The 23,801-nt window shown below is 36.0% G+C and overlaps 1 protein-coding gene across 5 annotated transcripts in view; it reads left to right on the plus strand.

The window, feature by feature from the left end:
- The window catches only part of LOC123524562 (tyrosine-protein kinase Lyn-like), an 86,539-nt gene that overhangs the window by 60,014 nt on the left and 2,724 nt on the right, over positions 1–23,801 (plus strand). For 3 of the 5 annotated variants that reach the window (XM_053538716.1, XM_045302846.2, XM_045302848.2), the window contains 5 exons: positions 2,887–3,043; positions 5,852–5,983; positions 8,142–8,351; positions 10,986–11,087; positions 11,509–11,649. In XM_053538716.1, coding sequence (XP_053394691.1) covers positions 2,887–3,043; positions 5,852–5,983; positions 8,142–8,351; positions 10,986–11,087; positions 11,509–11,649 — 742 coding nt within the window. The remainder of the gene's footprint in view (positions 1–2,886; positions 3,044–5,851; positions 5,984–8,141; positions 8,352–10,985; positions 11,088–11,508; positions 11,650–23,801) is intronic. The other 2 variants (XM_045302849.2, XM_045302847.2) reach the window with 2 other exon arrangements.

The raw sequence follows: 23,801 nt of genomic DNA on the forward strand, positions 1-23,801 counted from the left end.
GCAATTTAACTTGGAATTTCAAGCAATAGAAATGGAGAGAGAAAAAGAATGAAAAATGTAGAAATGGAGAGGGAAATAGAGAGAAGAAAGAAAAGAAAGAAAGAGAGGGAGAGAGAAAGAGAGGAGAGGGAGAGAGAAAAACAGATGCAATATGAATTTGAAATTAAAAAGTTAGAATTGGCAAGTAGAAGTACAAACATCCAATTTCTTCTCACTTAGATGTCACCAAACATATTAGGTTATTTTCACCTTTTCAAGAAAAGGAAGATGGAATTTCAGTTAGAAGAGAAAAAGTTAGAAATTGAGAGGGAGAGAGAAACAAGAAGAAAGAGATAGAGATGGGGTGAGAAAGGGAAGAAAAAGAAAGAGAGAGGGAGAGAGAGAAAGAACGAGTGGAATTTGAATTAGATATGAAAGATAAATAGAACTGGCAAGTAGAAGTGCAGAACCTCCAAGTTCTTCTCACTTTGATGTCACCAAACATATTACGTGAGTTCCACCTTTTCAAGAAAAAGAAGTTGACAAATATTTCATGCATTTTGAGTAAATAGCTGAAAATCTTAAATGGCCTAAGGAAAATTGGAGTCTTCTTTTACAAAGTGTTTTAATTGGCAAAGCCAGTGAAATTTATACACAGCTAACTGTAGAACAGAGCTCAAATTATGATTATATTAGAAATCTAATCTTGAAAGGCTATGAGCTTGTTCCTGAGGCTTACAGGTAAAAATTTCGAAATTGCAGAAAGGAGTCTGACAAGACCCATGTTGAATTTGCCCGTGTTAAACAGCAGTTATTTGATAGGTAGTGTACATCAAAGTTGATAGGTACTAGTTATGACAAACCTAGGCAGTTAGTGTTAACTTAGGAATTTTAAAAGTGTGTTGGCAGCGAGGTCAAAACTTTCTTGGATGAAAAACAGGTTGAAAATTTAGAAGAGGCAGCTAGATTGGCTGATGATTATACTTTAACTCATAAAATTTCCTTCAACAAATCAAATTATTTTAACAAGAAACCATATTTTCTACAAAATAATTCTAGGTTCTCATCTGGTAATAATTCTAATACAGGAAGTTCTCAAAACTCAAAATTTTCAGGTAGTCACCTGCTGAAAATACAGGTAATAAAACTGCTGAAGAAAAAAAACCTTGTCTCTTCCTACTTGCAATTATCCAAGAAAGCTGGCCACATTATTTCTCAATGTTTTTCTCTTAAGAGGAAGCAGTACCTCTTTGAAGTCTAAACCCCAGCCTTCTGCTAATATTAATACTGTAATTGGGGTCAAAGGCACCAATTCTGATTCTGTCATGGAGGTTTATGAGTCATTTATATCGGATGGTTCTATATCACTTATTGGTGATTCTGTCGAGTCTGCTCCTATTAAAATGCTAAGGGATACTGGAGCTTCTCAATATTTAATTAGAGCAGATGTCCTGCCTTTTTCTGAGAAGACTTCTTCTAGTATAAATGTACTTATTCAAGGGATGGAGTGTGGTTTTGTTTCTGTAGCCCTCCATAATGTTTATTTAACCTCAGATTTGGTTACAGACCCTGTGACTGTGGGTGTTAGACCTGATTTACCATTCAAAGATGACCATTTACTGATAGGAAATGACCTAGCCGGAGATAATGTTGTGGTCAATCCACTTGTTACTGACACACCTTGTTTGGATCAAAAACCTGATCCTGTTGAACAGGAAATTCCTTGCCTTTACCCTTCTCGCGCAGCTACCCGTTCTATGGCTAAGAAAGCCATTGAAGTGATCTTGTGTCAAACATAGATTTGTCTGATATTTTATCAATGAAACATTCAATTTTGAGACAGATAATTCTGTTGTTGCTTTTTTTTTTCAAATTTGTCTGTTCAACAAATAGACTCTGACAACTTCTCTGATCATTTTCTTTTCAATGACCAAGGTCTAACTCGCTGTCAAGGTCACAGCTTACTCAGGAACAGAACAATGATCCTGAAATTTTGTTATTATTTCAAAAAGCTATTAGTGAGGAAAAAGCTTCACAGGTTCCTGTCTGCTATTTTGTTAAGCATGGGATTTTGATGAGAAAATGGCGGCCAGATGTCCCTACTGATGATGAATGGACAGTTAATTACCAGATTCTGGTTCCATAATTTTATCGTCAGGAAATTCTTTCCCTGGTTCATGAAAAGCTCATGTCAGGTCATTGCGGTGTAAATAAAACATACCATAAAATCTTGAATATTTGTATTGGCCTAATTTAAAATCTGATGTGTCCCAATTTTGTAGGTCTTGTAACACATGTAAAATGGTAGGCAATCATAATCAGAAAGTACCTAAGGCACATCTTCAGCCAATACCCGCATTTGATGAATCTTTCATAAGAATCAAAGTGAACTGTGTTGGTCCCTTGCGTAAAACCAAATCAGGGAACCAGTACTTTTAACAATCGTATGTAGTACTATGTACTTATTCCTTTAATGAACATTTAAGTAAAATCCACGCTTTAACTATTTTTTATCACATTTGTTGGTCTCCTAAAATCTGTACAGTTTCACCAAAGTTGTAATTTTATGTGTAACATATTTCAACAATTATTACATAGCTTAGACATAGAACAATTACATTTTTGTAAACTACCAAATTGCGTTGAGTGTAACGCATTTTAGTAGTGACTTCCAAAATTCGGCCGAATCTTGGTAGTGACTACCAAAATGCGTTGCTACCATTTTGAGGTGCAACAAGGCATTATGTCAGTTATTTCATTGAGCTGAGAAAGCCGGGTGAGCGAGCTTGGATCGTTATAACCCTCTTGTTAAACGATACCTACTGTATTTGATATCATAATAAAATTTGACCTGGAACGTTAATTATAGTCAGTAGCGTTTAGTTTTACTGTTAACTTTATATCAAGGTTGCTGAGGGAATGGCTTTTCTAGAGAAGGAAAATGTTGTCCATCGGCATTTAAAAGCTGACAATGTGTTTGTTTGTGATTTTGACCAGCCGAAGATAGTACATCCAAAGTTAACTGCGATGATGAAAGATAGATTTTCTGATGAACATCGCAAAGGTAAGTTCCAATCTAAAGAGACTTAAAGTAAATATGTTATTGGAATAATTTCTATTTCTCTTGATAATATTACATGTATCTCATATGCTTCATACAATAGTTAAAAGTTTTTTCACAAACGTTATTTCTTACTATATAAACATTCACCGTTTGTTTTGTATAGAAGAAAAAAATTATTTTCGTATAAACAACGTTGTTGCAAAGCATCATTTAAACAAATCTTTCAAATTTCAAAAGGAACATTGCACTGTAGCTAAAACTATTTTTTTTTCTGACTGTAAAGATTAAAACTGAATAGACACGACTGTATTATTTTATCAGGATTGAAGGATAATTTTATTGTACTTCTAAATGCACATAAATATGCTATTTAATTATTCATTAAACGCAGACGTGCATAGGTCAATCCTTGAAATAAAAATGAAAAACCGTATTCAATATTCGCCGGCTTGGACAAATTGAATACAAATTCTTTCATAGTCCTTCCTAAATTTCTTCTTTTTTTCAATAAATGCTGGAAGTAAATTTTAACAACCGCTGTTAATGTACACTGCCGTATTTTGTTAATTAATGATACTCACAAGTTAAATAGCTTATCGTTTGTATTCGTATTCAAACAATACCAATAATTCTGTTATAAATGTGTTTACGAAAGTCTTTTAAAGGTGATGTCTGTTCAGCTGCCCGGATCGGATCCATGTTGTTTGACTAACTGAATCAAAGGAATAGATACTAGCCTAGTAAATCTTGTTCTGCCGAAACGGATTATAATATTGCCGGTTTTGCTCTCATTACATAAGTATAATATTACTACATATATCGTAACGGAAAGGGTGATTAATCTGATTTTTGTCTAGTGTTGGATTTCTTTAGATTTTGCACAATGCATGTTAAATTTTACTGGAGATATTCAGAAAATTTGATTTTCCTGTCATTAGTAGTTCAGCCAAAAAGAATTAAAATAAATGATAATCGATAAATACACTTTGTCTAGGGAAGGATATGAATATAAGAACTATTAGTGCATTATGTACAAAAGGTTGACACTAAAAAGTATATACTTAACCGCAGTTCATTATTAAAAATGATTAAAATCTCCCACTGCACGTCTTGATTTAGATCTGTGTAATAGGTACATGTTAGAATTTTTACAAAAAAAAGTATTATTTTATCAAACATAGGATTTTGAACTTTTAGTGATTAAACACATTGCTTTCGTATGTAGAGAAGTGCGCAAGATCCATCTGATACCAGACACATTACAGTTAATAAGCTTAAGTCAAATGCATCTTAACAGACTCTAAATTCAAGCTTCTACGCTGGTCACCAAATTTTGTTTCAAATGAACTTTTGAAGTCTACAAAAGCACAAATTATATTTCGTATAAATAAGTAGATAAGCGTAGTAGTACAAACATATTGTTATCAGCTAGGCTACCTTCTCTAATAATTATGTGATATTTATTTTTATGCCATGCTACATACGATTTGTATTTTCAGTTATATAGAAACATATGTCAGGTCTGTCATGTCACCTTTATTTTGACAGATAAAATATAAAACACCAATTAACAAATACTTTTGAACATGTATAGTATTTTTGCTAAACAGTGCGTTACTATCTCAGTTCTTCATTCGTAACATCAAGATAGCCAGTGGTGAAATAATCATTTCATTGTTGTTGTCATTTCGTGATTTTATAAATGGTGAAAGTACTTGTGGCGACAAAATGTTGTTACATATAACCAACAGGCCAAAAATTTGTTTAGCCTAAATAATGAGTCTCATATTACCGTAAATTCTGAACTAGTAAACCAGCAGACAGTGTTAGTCTGGTTATGGTTCAAATGAAGGAAAAAGAAAATTTCAGCTGGTTATGACGCAAGAAATGACAATCGTCCGTAAATTGTTATCATCTGGTCTGTCATTATGTTCATAATTGTCATTACGAAATGTTTTCTTTAATATCGTCATTGTGACTTTACTTAACACTATGATATGTTTTATTGACATCTTTTCCACCACCAAATGTCATTTAACACAATGAAGTACTTGAACTACAAAACTGTAAAATATAACACGCGGAGTATATTTGTTAAGCCTGATATAGAAATGAACTCCAGTAATTATGTCTCCCATCACACAGTGGTGTGGGAGACATATTGATTTACTCCTGTCTGTTTGTCCGTCTGTCTGTCTGTCACAAATCTTGTCCGCACTCTAAGTCGAACATTTCTCATCCGATCTTCACCAAACTTCGATAACTAGCCAATTCGGCCCAGGCACTTTGTAATTATGGCTCTTGAATTATCGAAAATCGGCCTTTTTACTCTTATCCACACTCTAAGTCGAACAGTTCTCATTCGATCTTCACAAAACTTAAACAAAATATGTTTGACCATAAGTCCTCTGTCAAGTTCGATAACTAGCCAAATCGGCCCAGGCACTTTGGAATTACGATACTTGAATTACTGAAAATCGGCCTTTTTACACTTGTCCGCACTCAAAGTCGAACAGTTCTCATCCGATCTTCACCAAACTTGAACCAAATGGGTTTTTTTTCCGTAACTCCTCGTCCAAGTTCATTATCTAGCCTAATCGCCCGAGGCACTTTAGAATTATGGCCCTTGAATTACAAAAACCAGCCTTTTTCAATCAAAGGTATATTTTTAGTGAGTGAACAGTATATAAAGACTAACTCACTATTAGATGATTAGGCAGTTGTGGGGGACATGCGTTTTTCTCAAAGGCAGCTCTAGTTTCCTTTGTAATAAGAACATTTCATGTACCATGAAATATGTTGTTTAAGATGAAAATGAGTGGCAGTGGACTGCACCAGAAGCTATAGACGACGAAACTATGTTTAGCACTAAGTCTGACGTATGGTCATTTGGGGTATTTCTGTACGAGCTTATCACCTTTGGAGAAATGCCTTATGCTGGTAACTGAATTGTTTTAGCTCTAATATATACTAACAGGCCGTCTGTCGTTGCAATCACTTTCTTCGAACGGCTTGTTCTTTTTAATTGCTTAACAGAATTAGTTGCATACCGATTGTTTCGTTTGATTTAGATTCTGATACAATACTTGTGTATATCTTGACATATTTCGAACTATTCAGCCTCGTTCATGATTTTAACCAAACTAGCTGTAAACGGTTTAGTTGATTACCAATAGATATGGTAGCTGATTTCTGCCATTTCGTGTTTACGTGTTGGCGGGGCGAAAACACGACAACATGAAAACTCGACAACACGAAAACACGACTTCTGAGGGCGCCGACACGATATATTTACGTGTCGAGTTTTAGTGTTGGTGCGTATGAGTATTTTATTTGTCATGCTGTCGTGTGTTCATATTTTTCCCCGCCGGCACGAAAACTCGATAACACTACAAATATCTTATTTGTCGAATTTTACCTTGGCACCTTCCGTTAGACATGCGCACAGCAATTACTCAGCTGAACACAAGATAACTGCATGCTTGAAAATATAAGTTAAAGAGTAAAAGTTGACTTATGTTCTTTGTATATTTCGACCGAAAACATTTTGTTACATAAAAAGATATCGAAAGACGAAGGTCGGATATCAAATAATATTTTCTCACAATTTAGACACAAAAATGCACCAGACGCCACCATTGCATTCCTATATTTCAAACATTTTCGTGGAAATACCATCTGACCCCCTAAATAGGGGGCATGACCCCCTCAAGTACCTCAAAGTTTGGGAAAAAATGCAACAGGCACCACCATTTCATACCTACATTTAAAAAAGGACAAGGGAGAGACCCTGTTATTCCACTGTCGTGGTGGGGGGTGGGGGTTACCCCCGTACCTCAAAATTTGGAGCAGGGGCCACCATTTCATTCATATATTTTAAACATTTCCAGGCGGACACGCCCTGACCTACTTAACATGAGGGGTAACCCCTTCCGTACCTAACCCCGCTCGCCTCGTCGGTGCCGCCTTCATTCTTTAACTGTTGTCGCTCACCCCAATGAAATATTTCTGGAACCACGTCTGTTATACATGCACTTTGAATTCTGAAAACGATAACTGACATCTAACATATCATTGTATTGTTTTATAATCTCAGATCTCCTAATGCAGCTTTAGTGAATATAAATAAATTCTGAAAATAGGTCTATGACGGGATGAAGATCTAAAAACAAACTGTATCAAAATTGAACTGAAGTGACAGAGTGCTAATTTTGATATATTTTTGTATTTAGCTATTTGTTAAAAAAGTAAAGGCAAGATTTTATGGAAATAAACGAAATCGTCATAATTATAAAGTGTTCTAGAGTACATTTTTCTGTTGCAGACTTTCTGATATAGTTCCAACATAAATGTATAGTGTATATGAATGTTTTGCGGAATAGTCCCAGTTTTATTAAAGGTTGCAGTTTAAGCCCTCCTGCTGAATATGTTTAGTAACAAATCACAACAGGTTACGTTTTGAAAAGTTTGTTTAGACGGCTATGTGAATAATCCACCTGTATTTGATCAAATGAAATATTTTATACATGGAGGTTATGTCCCAACTATTTTTAAACACAAAATTGTCAACCGCTACGCTGTCTCGTTAATTGGAACTGACAGATGGAATAGGCATTTAATCCACTTAGACTGTGCTGTTTTGATAGATATACTTGTCGTCAAGCTTTTAGTTGCTCTGCCTTCTACGTATGTGTTGAGTACATGCGTTTATGGTTTGATTCTTATATTTTACACGAATATGTATGTGCAAATCGTGCCTTTAAATAAGTTTTATATAAATGGTATGTAAAAGGGTTCATATGACAGGGAAAACATTTATTTGGGGTTTACAGCATATTATTAATCAGTTTTAACTCCCCATTTGTGTTCTTGCCACATGACCGTTCAAGACCGGTTTTAAATGTTGTTTCCCTGTTTGTTTTTGTCCTTGTATCCAGTTGTTTTACTTTGTTTATGCATCTCATCCACACAATACACTATTGTACGGTTTCATTTTCGGGCGGCGGCGTTCTTCGAGAGTTGCTTTTTCTTTTGGGCCTTTGACCATTTTTATTTTATATTATTAATGATTTATTCAGTATATGTGAATGCGTTTCAGATTTGATTGAAAAAGACACGCTAAGCCGTTTACATGAAGGATTCAGACTGTCGAAGCCCAAAGACGGTCCAGTGCCATGCCCTGTCGCTTTTTATGTTACAATTCTTAAATGTTGGCATCGGTTACCTGAATGCCGTCCAACATTTTACTTCCTCGAAGATTTTTTCAACGACTTTGAAAATGCAGTAAAATGTATAAGTGGCCTCGAAGGTAAGATTACAAAGAGTATATAATCTCACCAATGTGTTTCTATTCCTTCATAAATAAGAAATTGAACAATGAACATCCATTAAAATCAGGTGATTGTCCTACTTTGATGTCCATACACAATCCATGCCTTTGCTTCATATTTAATTTGTAGTTTTATTTTGACAAAATCAGTTTACCGCGACGCATGGCTGTTCAACATATTTTTTCTGCGATGCAAATGTTAGACAGACACGAAGTTTTAATATCTTGCAAACGTCTTCAGTAAGCTGATCTTGTTTATATGTAGTAAAATATTTTCTAAATGAAGCGATAGGTTTACTAGAAGCATATGTTTTCATATAGTGACACATAATTATGTAACAAATTAATGTCATTTACGGGGTAAAATCGGCATACGTGCAGGTTCTCTAAAACAACCGCGCCGAAAACATTTTTCTGATGTAAAAAGGAAGCCAAGACGAATTATTTTGTTTTAAAAAATGAATTTTTCACGAATTGAACAGAAATTCCCCCAAAACAATTTTGCAGCAAAGTTAACACATACAGAAATTGGGGAAAATGCTAAATCGCCACAAACTGAAGCATCTCAGTTTGCTTCTTACTTTTCAGAAATTATTAACAGGAAGGTTGAGAACAATTGCAACCCTAATATGTAAAATGAATTTGATAATGTAGTAGATATACAATGCCTAGATAAACCCATAGAGGATAGTTTGGTTTAAACATATTTTATTTCATTCGATTATGTAACATAGTTGCAATATACATTTGTGCAATATACATTTATGAAATGTTGGATCAGAAATCAAGCAAATAAATTTTTTATATTAATTCCTTTCCATGGTTTCTTCTTTGTCAAGAAATAAGGTACTCGGGTGTGATTTAATAATATCAGATTTTTCTTATTGACGCGAAAGGATTTATAACTCCATTTTTACTTTCAATTCTTAAATGAAATATTCAATATCATTATGGCACGTGCAAACAAGTATGACATCATCTCACTGTGATAATCGCCGCACCTTTGATATGTCGGCATCACGGCTTTCTGGTTAGGCAATAAACATGGACATGTGTTAGAAACCAACCACATTCACAATGACATGTGTGAAATTTTATCGCATATTTTTCTCACTTCGATTATCTAATAAGTCGAAATGGTTTGATGAATTTTGTTACACAGCAAAAAACAATTTCAAGAAAGCAAGAAATACATTCGTGAAAGACAAAAATGAGGAAAATAGAATTAATTTTACAAGCATGCGTGCTATGTATAACAGGATAAGGAAAAAGGCAAAAGCTAGATTTAAGCTCAATGAAGGAAAACGATTAGAAAAAATTGCGAAAAGTCAACCTCGTAAATTTTGGAAATCAATAAAGAAATGCCATAAAAATAAAAATAATGATAGCGATGAAATAAAAATAAAAGTTTTATACAATCATTTTAATACATTATTGAGTGACCATGTAAATAGCAATTTTAATGACATGGAAAACGAGCAAAATACAGACATTTATGATGAGGAATTAGATAGGGTGATATTAGAATCTGAGATCCGCGAAGCAGTTTTTAAACAAAATAATTTTAAAGCGTGCGGACCCGACTGCATATCCGCAGAAATTATCAAGGCGTCGTATGATATAATTTCACCATATTTACTATCATTATTTAACAGATTATTCACAAATACCGAGTATCCCAAATGTTGGGGAGATGGGTTTATAGTACCTTTATTTAAAGGCGGTGATGAAACTGATGTAAAAAATTATAGCGGTACAACGCTGAACAATATATTTGCAAAAATATACTCTCAGATCCCTTTAAATAGGTTAACAAAATGGACAGTTAAATATGAGAAAATACCAAATAATCAGTTTGGTTTTCAAAAAGGAAAGAGTACTGTCGATTGCGTCTTTATATTTAACTCAGTAATCTCAAAATTATTGAATTCTGGTCATAAAGTCTATTCCGTTTTCATCGATTATGAAAAATGTTTTGACAGGATAAATAGGTCATTTCTTTGGCAAAAATTAACAACAGAAAGAGTAAGCTCTAGAATGGTCAAAGCAATAAAATCTATGTATAATATTGTGCGTTCATGTATTAAATATAAAAATCAAATATCTGAACCTATTGTTTCAAGTTTTGGCGTAAAACAGGAGACCCTAGCTCTTCTTTGATGTTTATGATGTTCGTGAATGATATTGTTGATAATATAAACTCTGATTTAGATGGAATAGTTTCATACGAAGACTTAATACTATTTCTCATCTTGTATGCAGACGACCAAGTGCTCTTTGCAACTTCACCAGAAACTTTACAATCGATGTTACATGACGTTGAAATATATTGTAATACATGGGGATTAAAGATCAATACTACGAAGACTAAGGTTATGATTTTTGAAAAAAGTACTAGACACACTCATTATGACTTACGGAAATACTGTTAAAAACTAAGCTACCCCCCCCCCCCCCCCCCCCCCCCACCACCACCACAAACACACACATACACCCTCAAAAAGGAAATATTGCGCTGTTTCTAATGTCTGTGATGAACAAGTCTAGATATAAAATTGTAAGGCATACGATAAAATGTATTATATCAAATATTGAGTGTTTTCATTTCATGAGATCCCGATATGCAAGACCTATACATGTGCGGACCGTTGCAACAGGGGTCACCAATATTAGACACGCCTACTGAAGTGAGAGTTAGAAGTTTGAGAAAACCAGGTAAATAATTTATTCGTCGGCCAGAGAACTTTATATGAAAAGGTAACATTCAAGGAAAGACTTCTTTCAATCTACATTCACGTCTAAAATTTCAGTAATCTAGATCAAACATGTCCCTTTTCATTACTCAATGTCTTATAGATTCTTCTTCAATGCAAAAACAAACGTGACGCGATTATCAATGCCACATTGATTCACTGAGTATGTCTTAGCATAATATGTAATATATTTGTTTCAGCTCCAACATAATTATAGAGGAATTACATTTCAGTCATTCGTTAGGGTAAAAAGGAACATGTTTTTTAGTTTGGCATATGTCAGCTTATCAGTGGGTGATATGAACTAGGATAAAATAAACGGAGCACGTTGTTATCGAGAATTCCCAGCAGTGTCCATTAAAATCAGAATGATTATTTTTCAGAAGCACGATTCGACCCTCAAAAGTCTGAACCACAAGTGTCCACTCCTATGACATCTGAAAGTTATCATAATATAGGGATAACAGAACCAACACAAATTACTGGTGGATTTAGTGTGAAAGCATTGTACGATTATAAAGCAGGTATTGTTTCTACATAAATGATCTTTTGTTTTTATTTGGGATTCAGTCGCATCGACACAATTTTGGATACAACTTCGACTTCCCAGTTTTTCGGTGGCGGAGAAAGACCCTCCAAACCTTATATTACGGTAAAAGCAGGCATCTGGCTAGGACCCCTCTCCCAAATGAAGAGTTCCTCATAAGCATTAAGTTCAAATATTGAATATATCAATATAATAATTTAACGCTTGTAATTATTTACTTTTAATTAGAATCGGCAAAACATTCGGAAGATAGCATCCCTGCGTTATTTTTTATCCAAATTGAAAATACATATATTTTGTTCTTTATGTCATGTGTGGAAATTTAGCCAGAGCAACCAGAACTATTTCTTAACTATCTTGTTTTCAAATTTTAGAACAAAAACGCGGTATGTTATTGTATAGCTTATACAACTTATAACCACTGGGAAGTCCCAAAAGCTTGTTGCGAAAAAACACAATTAGAAAATCAGTATCATTGACTGTTTAGATCATAATATAATTCATGATAAACATATAGTTTTTTGAATAGCTTAACAGCTGCTGATTTGTTACTCCTTCTTTTCAGTAAAGCATGTAGTACATGTTTTATCAATTACAATGAAACAGGAACCCCCTTCCATGTTACAATCGATTAGCGCGCTTTCGCCATTCGCAGCGGTTGGGGTTACAAGTTTGAAACAAATGACACTAGTTCAAATCTTTTTCAATACGCGGGACATTCCATTAATGTTAAATGATGATGTAGCTTTCTGCTGGTACACGCTAAAATTGCTTCCAGGCGTACTGATTTGGTTAATAACAGTATCAGTTGGTTGAGTCACCAGTAGAATTTTGATAATTTTTATTATGTTTATTTTCACTCAGTGCGGACCAAAACAAATTCCTCGATTTTCGTACCTATAAAGTATCGAACAGTCCTATTACACCATCTATCTTTATAGTATTAATGTAACCTTTTGTATAGTTACTGAAAGATTTAATTAACATGTGATCAGACAAGTTTTAAGTTTTACTTTTTGCAATAATGTGTAGAAGATTTAGAAATCTTTTGTAAAAGGGAATCCGTCATAGCTTTATCATGTGTATCTGCAATTCCGAGACATAGAAAAAATATCCAATTGGAGACGGCGTGTCCCTTATCGGAAAACTCGTATCCGTGCATTTGATCCTACGGCATCAAATATGATGCTGGAAAGTTTCATACCCATATTGGACATAAATGTACTCCAATAACGAGAGGGCCAAAGTAGACAAAGTCGCTTGTGAGAACTTGGCGGTTTGGACTTGAATATATATCACACATGAATAATGGATGGTATCGACTGTCTTTAGTTTAATCTAGTGACCCTCGAAAATGTAGAGTGCCATCATTTGAACAAGTGTGGGAGATGATCTGACAATGATGCTATAGACCAAGTCCCAGGAACACCAGTCAAGCAGATGATGAAAAAGAGTCATTTAGAGTTTCTCTATTTTTAGCTCTAACGGCCCTTTAACTGTCCCTAAAAGGAGCCAAACGCCCCTATTTAAATACATTTAGGAGAGACCTTATAGAATGCTGCAGACCAAGTTTGGTGAAGATCCATCAAGCGGTTAATGAAACATATTCCTATTTTTAGCTCTAACACTCCCTAAATAGAGGCCAAGCGTCCCCATTTGAATGTTGTTTTTTTGTGTACATTTGGGAAAGGACTTTATAAGATGCTACAGATAAAGTTTGACGAAGATCCTTCAAGTGGTTTATGAAGAAAAGTTATTCAAACGTATTTCTATTTCTAGCTCTAGCGGCCCAGAGCTCCAGTTTGAACATATATTGGAGAGGACCTTGTAATGATGCTACAGTTCATATTTGATGAAGATATTCGAAGTGGTTCATAGGCCGTTTAAATGAATTTCTACTTTCAACTATAGTTGCCCCTATAAGGAGCCATGCGCGACCATTTTAAATTTTGGGAGAGAACCTTACAAGGAGGCAGAGACTACAATAATGCTACAGACTAAGTTTGATAACGATCCATCAAGTAGTTCTAGAGAGAAATTATTCAAAAGTTGTTTTCCATCTTTAGCTCTAGCTCCCCCGAAAAGGAGTCGAGGGTCCCTATTTGAAAAGAATTGATTGAGGACCTTATAATGAAGCTACATACCAAATTCAATTACTAGTAGGTTCCATCACGCGGTTCATATGAAGAAGTCTTCAAGGGGCAGAGTACACCCATATAAACAGAGTTTGGAAAAATTCCTGTAAGAACCCTTCAGCAAAGTTTGCAGAAAATCCATCAAGCTCTAGCAGCCACTAAAAGGGGTCAATGAGAATCAATTTAACAATCTTGAGAGAGGACCTTGCTAGGATGCTTCAAACCAAGTTTGCTCTAATTCTTATCAGCAGTTTCAGAGTGGAAGTCTTGTATAAGTTGTGGAGGATGGTCGACGGACGCGACGTCGGACCGACCATTCGACCTGTACTAATCGCTTATCCTTAACCTTCGGTTCAGATGAGCTAAAAAGGTTGGGACTTTACAAATTTCACCATGACATAGAAAAAGTGGAAATCGATTGTTCGCCAAATGCGACAAAAATAATGCTAGGAGGGAAACTTGGGGTCTTCATCAACCATCAAAATCTTGGAAGTTGCCATATGACATCAATTATGTCTGTGTGGCAATAAAAATATAAACAGCAAACCTAGGTTTGTATCTGTATACAGTAACTGGTTTAGTTCTATGTCTGTGTTTGGCGTTCATATTACGCATACATTTCCATTTTAAAAGAATATACAGCAAAAGCATAGTCCTCTAACCTTACCGGGGCTAGCTTCGCAGCTGATGCTTCGGACAAAACTATAAAGTTGATACGTGTCATGCTTCGAGTATGGATCAAAAACGTGGACGCCTGACATATCGCTGTTATAATCGCTCTTATGACCGCAAACGTATATTTTGATGCATGCCACATTACTAAAGCACACCTGTTAATCTTGTAGCATTACAATCTGCTAGCAGTTGATACGTTTAAAGTCATCATCACCACTAAATTCAATTACACGCAACGTAATAGCAGACTTATGTATCACAGCCTCATCCGATCCACACCTATTACTACAATGAGCTACGTCTTTAATCGAATAACTAACGGATACAAGTTTTACCGTTATCACTATAATATAGAGATAGTACCTAATTTTTTTAAAATCATAGGTATGAAGTTAAAAAGCTTTGAAATGAAGGCGAATGTCCATATATTTCTCAAAAATGGATATATTGACAATATTTTAACCAGAAGCGTAAAGTTATGAGCATTTAATATTTTCATGTAAAAGAAAATTTTGTGATCAAGGAAATTTAACTCTTCTTGAACATCGAGAGCAGAAACACCAAAGGGACATAATAGCGAATATTTTCTAATTGGGAGCATTTGATTTAACCTTCAGCAGTGATCTGGATTGCTAAATAATCATCCATGATACTGTGTACTAAAAATATAGAACATCTGGAACAGTCTGTTAACATCAAAAACATGCAGTAGCAGAATTGTTTAAGCTCCAACCGGGACTCGAACCCAGGACCTCTCACACCTAAGGCAGACACTCTACCACTTCCCTATAAGAGCAGTAGCTATAGCTAGGCAGTTTAAGTGCACCTAATACATTACGTGAATTAGAACAATTTTGTGACAATAACATCATAATCGGTGTACTCCGGATTATCGGCGTTTTCGCTTTGTTACCTAACGGCAATTTTCGTGTAAAGAAAAAATATAATCTAATGTTGCCAACGTTTCAATCGGTTTAAACTGCCCAAATTTCTCTTAGTATGAACTTACTAACTGGTAGTACCAGTGAATTATAACTTACACTGAATCTTTTATATTTGCCCTTTTAGCAGCTGTCGAACGGCAAAGACAGTGAGCTTTGTCCAAATATAAGCAATCATTTTTACCAGTTTTGAAAGGATTTCAATTGATAGGAAATTACAGTTACAAACTAAATACCTTTCTGCAACACATGAAGTCATTAGCATTCACTGTCAATCAGTATTTTGACTAAGATCGACTGTCATTCATTCATTCCAATGATTCATAGACAGAGTCCGTTGTTTACATTTTTAATCGTAACCGGTGCACTTGTAAAAACCACTATATTTTGAAAAATCAAAGTATGCGAAGAGCTCTGGTACGGTTTGACTTTCACAATGAATTTCGATAAGATTACAATTGTCAAGTTGGCGCACTTTGAAATTTAAGATACCTCCTATTCAAGTGATGTGAAGAATCACTTTAAAGCAGGCATATCTGCACCATCGTGACTATTTGCATGAGTGGTGGAGGTTCTTATGTCCAGTGAAAAATAGGATTAAACATTAAAACACAGAGCTATGCAAGAGCTGCCGAAACAGGCAGCTTTTAACATACTTAAAGTGGGTGTCCGGTAGCTGGTTCCGTATGACGATGGAAGAAGGGAAGATATATTTCATAATCTGTGTTCGACAGTATTATGGCATGACCCTTATCGAGTGCCTACAAATAGACGCTCCTCGTAGCCGTAGTTAATGTTCATTGACAATTCTGTATAACATGACAGCCTAAACCTGGTTACTTTGGTGTTCATGACTCCGACAACCAAGCTAAATGGACATGACGTTGGCACTGCTATTACGCTCGTAGTCCCTAGAAACGAATCTGGCAGCTATGCATTTCAACCATGTAGCCTTAGTAATGGTGGCTTTGGTGTGAGGTCCCAAACGGTGAAGGCGTTCTCAGCTTGTGGTCTCTTAAATGTTAGTAGCATGTCTCTTTGGAGGATTTTGGTCAAGGCGAAACAATATGTCTCAAGATTGCCGTGACGTTGTTTGCCTTCTTGGTGATCATGTCTATGTGGACGTTCCAGGATATGTTATTGGAAAGTACAGCCCCAAGGTACTTGGTATAACGGATACACTAAAGAAGGATTCCACAGTTGTCGTCAGCCAGTCTCCCTCATATTCTACGACTTATGAAATAGAAGTGTGGGATACAGACCGGAAGTGATGGTTTACCCTTTGAAGACTGGTGTCAACGCTTCTGTCTTCAAATCGCCTGGTACTATGCCTTGTCGAGTTATGCTTGTAAGATCAGTCAGTGCTGGTGCAAAGGATGTGGAGAGATTGATTCTGGTTCTGCTTCTTTGTGATAATTGAGTTGACAGACCTATTTCTATGTTACGTGTTTTGGGGATCTGGGTTTGTTGCTAGATACATGTACCTCAAGACGAATAGAGATGAACCATCTTTACGCCGCTTGAATACCGACGAGTATAGCTTGTTTAGTATTGCAGCCTTGTTTTATATGATTTAAATTTCCCGACGAGCATAGAAGATGCTCTTGACATTTTTGCTACAAACACACTAAAACAAATGCGCATCAATCCTAGCCCCCTCTTTGACCATAGCATCTTTCTTAAGGACACTAGCATGCTACCATTCAGGATAAGTCCTGTTTACAGTATTATATATTATTATCATTTTTATACCACATTTATACAGCACTCTTTTCATACAAAATATGTGCGTTCAAAAGTGCTTTACTAAGACATTAAAGAACACAATGTTAAATCCTATTACATACACCATTAAAGGAGAGCAATCCCCTTCTCAACACGAAACAAACCGTCTTGATTTTGTTATTTTTGTTCGTTTGTTTGTTTTGGGCTCGACGCCATTCCTCAACAATATTTCAGTTTTTGTTATTTTATATAGACACACCTGAAAGAGGTGTGTTTTCAGGGATTTTTTTAAATGTGGACAGTGAGTTTTATTCTCTGATGCTTGCTGAGAGGGCATTTCAAAGCTTTGAAGCTGCATGCTTGAAACTTTTGTCAACAAACTTTACTGTTTGACTCCTCGGAACAACCAAAGACGCCGGGCCATTTGCTAAACCGGACGCCAATGCAACGCCTTCGAGATTGGTGTGATATGATTGTATCGCGGAGTCTTGGTTATGATGCGGGCCGCTTTGTATTGTACACATTGAAGTTTTTGCAGTGTGACTTTGGAAATTCTATACATAGCGAGTTACAGTAGTCTACTTTTGATGTAACGAGAGAGTTCACAAGAGACTTGGTAGCATCATCTGTGATGCACTGCCTAATGTGACCTATTAACCGAAGTTGAGCATAACTAGCTCTACATAGAGAGTTAATATGTTGTGTCATGTCCATGTTTGAATCTATTCTAGCACCGAGATTTTCCACAAAAAAAAAATGATTGTTTAATCCGAGAGGGTACTACTTTCACGCATATATCTTCGGGTATTTTTGTGTGATTTGTGTGAAAAAATGACCCCAGTTTTGTCAGTATTGAGCTTCAGCACTTTCTGATGCATCCAAGAGACTATGTCTTTTCGAGATAAGGCTTCATGTTGGCAAGAAACATTTTGTTGTTGTTTTTTTTTTTTGCTTAAAGGACAGGTATAATTGTGAGTCATCAGCATAACAGTGATGATTCAGTCCATGGCTTCTGCTGATTGAACCGTCGGTTTTTGTGTACAAGTACATGATTTAGTTTTTCGGTCCTAGGACAAATCCTTGTGGAGCTCTGTATTTCATGTGGACTGAGCTGATTGTGATTTCGTTTTGATCCATGGATTAAAGAAAGCCATTTTGAACTTTGAAATGTGTTGAAAATCGAAATTGTAAGCATTTTTCAGGTGACCGAATATGGGCTCGAATCCTTGATACTGCTTTAATTCACAGCGTCCAGGAGGACTTGAGAATAATTCAAGCCATGTGGATACATTGCTTGTATGTATGTCCAAATAACAGTACATATTACATTGCCGACAGAATTCAGAATGCCGACGGTATACGTCCAAATAAAGCCTCGTCACAAAATTGGAACATGCTTTGGGGCTTAGTCACTGCCTATTGTACACCAAAACAAAGCATTTGGGCCAATATTCGGTCACCTAAGGTCAATGTAGAAGTCTGTATAAGATACGAAATGAAATCAGTTTTTGAATTTATGCATTCTGTGCCGACAAAGAATGTGCAGTGTGTTGAAAATATTTTCTTTTTATGCCCCCGAAGGGAGGCATATAGTTTTTGAACCGTCTATCCGTCTGTCCGCCTGTCGGTCTGTCGGTCTGTCCGCAATTTTCGTGTCCGGTCCATATCTTTGTCATCCATGGATGGATTTTCAAATAACTTGGCATGAATGTGTACCACAGTAAGACGACGTGTCGCGCGCAAGACCCAGGTCCGTAGCTCAAAGGTCAAGGTCACACTTAGACGTTAAAGGTCATTTTTCATGATAGTGCAATGATGGGCGTGTCCGGTCCATACCTTTGTCATTCATGCATGGATTTTCAAGTAACTACGCATAAATGTGTGGCACAGTAAGACGACCTGTCGCACGCAAGACCCAGGTCTGTAGCTCAAAGGTCCAGGTCACACTTAGACGTTAAAGGTCATATTTCATGATAGTGCATTGATGGCCGTGTCCGGTCCATATCTTTGTCATTCATGCATGGATTTTAAAATTATTGGGCATGAATGTGTACCACAGTAAGACGACGTGTCGCGCGCAAGACCCAGGTCCGTAGCTCAAAAGTCAAGGTCACACTTAGACGTTAAAGGTCATTTTTCATGATAGTGCAATGATGGGCGTGTCCGGTCCATATCTTTGTCATTCATGCATGGATTTTAAAATAACTATGCATGAATGTGTGGCACAGTAAGACGACGTGTCGCGCGCAAGACCCAGGTCCGTAGGTCAAAGGTCCTAAACTCTAACATCGGCCATAACTATTCATTCAAAGTGCCATCGGGGGCATGTGTCATCCTATGGAGACAGCTCTTGTTTTTTCTTTTTCATTTTTAGGTGTTCGAAAATGGTCTTGAATGCTTGTTACTGCTGTAATTCAAACCGTCCAGGAGCACTTGAGAATGAATTAAGTCATGTTGGTATAATGCTGGTATTTATGTCAAATATATTTAAGTTAACATATTACATTGCCAACAAGTCTTCAGGATGCCGATAGCATACGTCAAAGAAGGCCTCATTACGAAATTGGAACATGTTTTGGTGCTTAGATAATGTTGTATTCTGTGCCAAAACGATGCACATGAGCCACGGGTTTGGTCTCCTTAGGTCATTGTTAGAGTCATTATTATAATACAAAATAAAGTTAATTTAAGCTGGGTTTTTTCTTTATATTCCGGCGAAGAACATTTAAATGTTGAAAATCGGAATTTTAAGCATTTTCCAGATGTCCGAAAATGAGCTCAAATCCTTGTTACTGCTGTAATTCGCGGCGTCCAAGAGGTCTTGGGAATAAATTAAACCATGTTGATATATTGCTGGTATGTATGTCTAAATAATAGTTCATATAACTTTCCCGAAGGATTTTCAGGATGCCGATGACATACGTCAAAAAAGGCCTCATCACAAGATTGATTCATGTGCTGCTGTATTCTGCGCCGAAACGATGCACAGGAGCCACAATTTGGTCTCCTTAGGTCTTCATTGAAGTCTTTATTATATACAAAATGAAATTAGTTTTAGCAGTTTATTACGAATTACGGTTAAATATGTTGAAAATCAGATGTCTGTAAAACGGCTTGAATCCATGTTACTGCTCTAATTTACAGTGTTCTGGGAGACATGAGGATAAGTTAATCCATGTGGATACATTGCTAAAATGCACCTCCAATTAATAGCACATATTATATTGCCGACGGATTTTCAGGATTCCGACGGCATACGTCCAAATAAGGCCTCATCATAAAATTGGAACATGTTTTGGTGCTCAGATTTTGCTGTATTCTGTGCTGAAACGATGCACATGAGCAACAATTTGGTCTCCTTATGTCATTGTTGTTGAAGTGTTTATTAAATACAAAATAAAATTAGTTTCAGCAGTTTCAGAGACAAAAACACGATTGGTTTAAACTGTATTTATTTCCACAATTATATTTACAAACACCAGAAGTACATTTAAATTAACAAAGTTTGATAAAAAAAAAAACATACGTCAATCAAAATAGTACAAACAAACAAAGAAAATATCAATCGAGTGGATTGGAAAACAAGCTACTTAAATCTTATATGAATTCCGCTCCATTAAGAACGGTTAAATCTGTTAGTAATCAGAATTTTTCATTTACAGTTGTCCAAAAATGGCCTCGAATCTTTGTTACTGCTGTAATTCACAGCGTCCTGTAGGACTTGAGGATAAATTAAGCCATGTGGAAATATTGCTGGTATATGTGTCTAAAAAGTACATATTACATTGCCGACGAGTTTAAGAATTCCCACAGTATACGTCTTAGCAAGACCTCATCATGAAATTGGAACATATTCTGTTGCTCAGTTACTGTTGTATTTTGCGCCAAAACGATGCCATTAAGCCAATACAAAATGTATTTGGTCATCTTATGTCATCGTTGAGGCCTTTATGAAATAGGAAATTAATTTAGTTTTAGCAATTTATGCATTATGTGCCTACAAAGAACAGTGAAATGTGTTGAAAATCGGTATTGTGGGCATTTTTCAGGCCCCGTGTTCACAAACCATTTTCAGTCTCAGCTGAGTATGATAATGAAACTTTATTTGTCATTTATATCTAAATAGCATGTTTTATACTAAATTTTAAGTCAATAACTATTCACAAGTGGCTATTCAGTACTGATGGTCAGTCTCAGTTGGAAGTTAACCTTAAAGATTTAGTAAAATTGATATTAAAATTGCAAACTCAAACTCAGCTGAGACCGAAAAATGTTTTGTGAACACGGGGCCAGGTCCAAAAATGGGCTCGAATCCTTGTTATTGCTGTAATTCACAGCGTCCGGGAAGTCTTGAGGATGAATCAAACCATATATTTTTGTATGTACGATGAAATAATAGTACATATTACATTGGCGACGAATTAACAGGATGCCGGGGGCATACGTCCAAAAAAGGCCTCATTAACAAGGATTCGAGACCATTAATTTTTGGACATCTGAAAAATGCTTTAAATTACGATTTCAACAGGTTTAACCGTTCTTCGCCGGAATATAAAACATAAATAATTTTATTTTGTACATAATAAAGACTCTAACGATGACCTAAGGAGACAAAATTGTGGCTCATCTGCATCGATTCAGTGCTGAATACAGCAGTATCTAAGCACCAAACCATGTGCAAATTTCGTGATGAGGTCCTCTTTGGACGCATGCCGTTGGCATCCTTAAGATCCGTCGGCCATGTAATATTGACTTTTAATTGAGCATAAAGAAAGTTGTGAATTGATTCGAGCCCATTTTCGGACACCTGGGAAATGCTTCAAATTAAGTTTTTCAACACATTTCACTGTTCCTCGTCGGCGCAGAATGCATAAACTGCTAAAACTAATTCTATTTCCTATCTCATAAAGACTTTGAACAGCAATGACCTTATGTGACCAAATATTGTCCTAAATGCTTCGTTTCAGTGTGAATATGGCAGTAGCTGAGTTCCAAACAATGTTCAAAGTTCATACTGAGACCTTATCTGGACGTACCGTCGGCACCCTGAAAATCCGTTGGTAATGTAATATGTACCATTATTTTGACATTCATACCAGCAATGTATTCACATGGTTTTATACATTCTCAAGTTCTCTTGGACGCTATTAAGTACAGCAGAACGAGGATTCGAGCCCATTTTCGGACATCTGAAAATGCCTAATATTAATATTTTTAACACATTTCACTGTTCGTCGTTGGCGAATAAAGCATAAATTGCTAAAACCAAATTCATTCCATATCTGATAAAAGCCCCAACATTGACCTAAAATGACCAATGTTAATATTGGCTATAGTGCATCATTTATACACATTCAAATCCTCTTTGACGCTGTAAATTACAGCAGTTAGCAGTAACAATTATTCCAGCCCATTTTCGCACACCTGAAAAATGACAAGAAATGCGATTTTCAACACATTTCACCGTTCTTTGTCGGAATAGTATGCATAAATTACTTAAACTAATTTCATTTCTTATCTTATAAAGACCCCTACGATGACATAATGTGAATGAATCTTGGCTCAACTGCATCGTTTCGGTGCAGAATGTAGCAGTAACTGAGCATCGAAACATGTTCCAGTTTTAAGATGAAGGCTCTTTTGAATGTTTGCCGTCTGCATCCGTAAAATCCGTGGGCAATGCAAAATGATATGTACTGTTATTTGGACATATCTACCAGTAATATATCTATGTGGTTTAATTCATCCTAAAGTCTTCCCGGCCGCTTTGAATTACACCAGTATCAAGGATTTCGATCCCATTTTTGAACACCTGAAAAATGGCATAAATTGCGATTTTCAACACATTTCACCGTTTTTCATCGGAACATTTTACATTAATTGCTAAAGCCTATTTAATTTCTTTTGTTATAAAGACCCCAACGATGACCTCATACTGGCTTAAGTACATCGTTTAGACCCAGAAAATAGCAGTAACTGAGCATCAGAACATGTTCTTATTTCGTGGTGGGGCCTTCTTTGGACGTATGTCGTCGGCATCCTGAATATTCCGCTATGTTATATGTACTATTATCTTGACATATATGCCAGCAATATATCCGCATGGTTTAATTCATTCTCAAGTCCTCCTGGACACTGTGAATTACAGCAGTATCAAGGATTAAAGCCCATTCTCGGACATCTCAATTCTAAAAATAGGATGTTGTCGGTATTCTGAGCATCCTTCGACAATGTAATATGTATTCTCTTTTGAACAAACATAATATATCGATATAGTACAATGCATCCTAAAGTCCACATGACAGTTGTGAATGTCAGCAGTAAGAGGGTTTCGAACCCGAATCATAAAAAGACAAAAATATTATTTAAAATAGCTTTGTTGTTTTTTTTTCGACGCCAAATAATTCGTTGATTTCATATTGTATTTCGAACAACTTACAACTATTGTTGCTACTGCTATAACTTCCAACAGTAGCAGCAGTAAAGCAGTAATTTACTGTTATTACTTCTATAACTTTTACAACAGTAATAGCAGTAAAACTGCTGATACTGCTATACTGCTAACTTCACGCCGGTAATCTTGTCCAAGGTGTAGAAAGTCAGTCAAAACGGAAAAGATCAGCTTTTCATCTACATTAGATTCAATGTAAATG

This window comes from Mercenaria mercenaria, chromosome 3 (assembly GCF_021730395.1).
Source record: "Mercenaria mercenaria strain notata chromosome 3, MADL_Memer_1, whole genome shotgun sequence".
Lineage (NCBI taxonomy): Eukaryota > Metazoa > Mollusca > Bivalvia > Venerida > Veneridae > Mercenaria > Mercenaria mercenaria.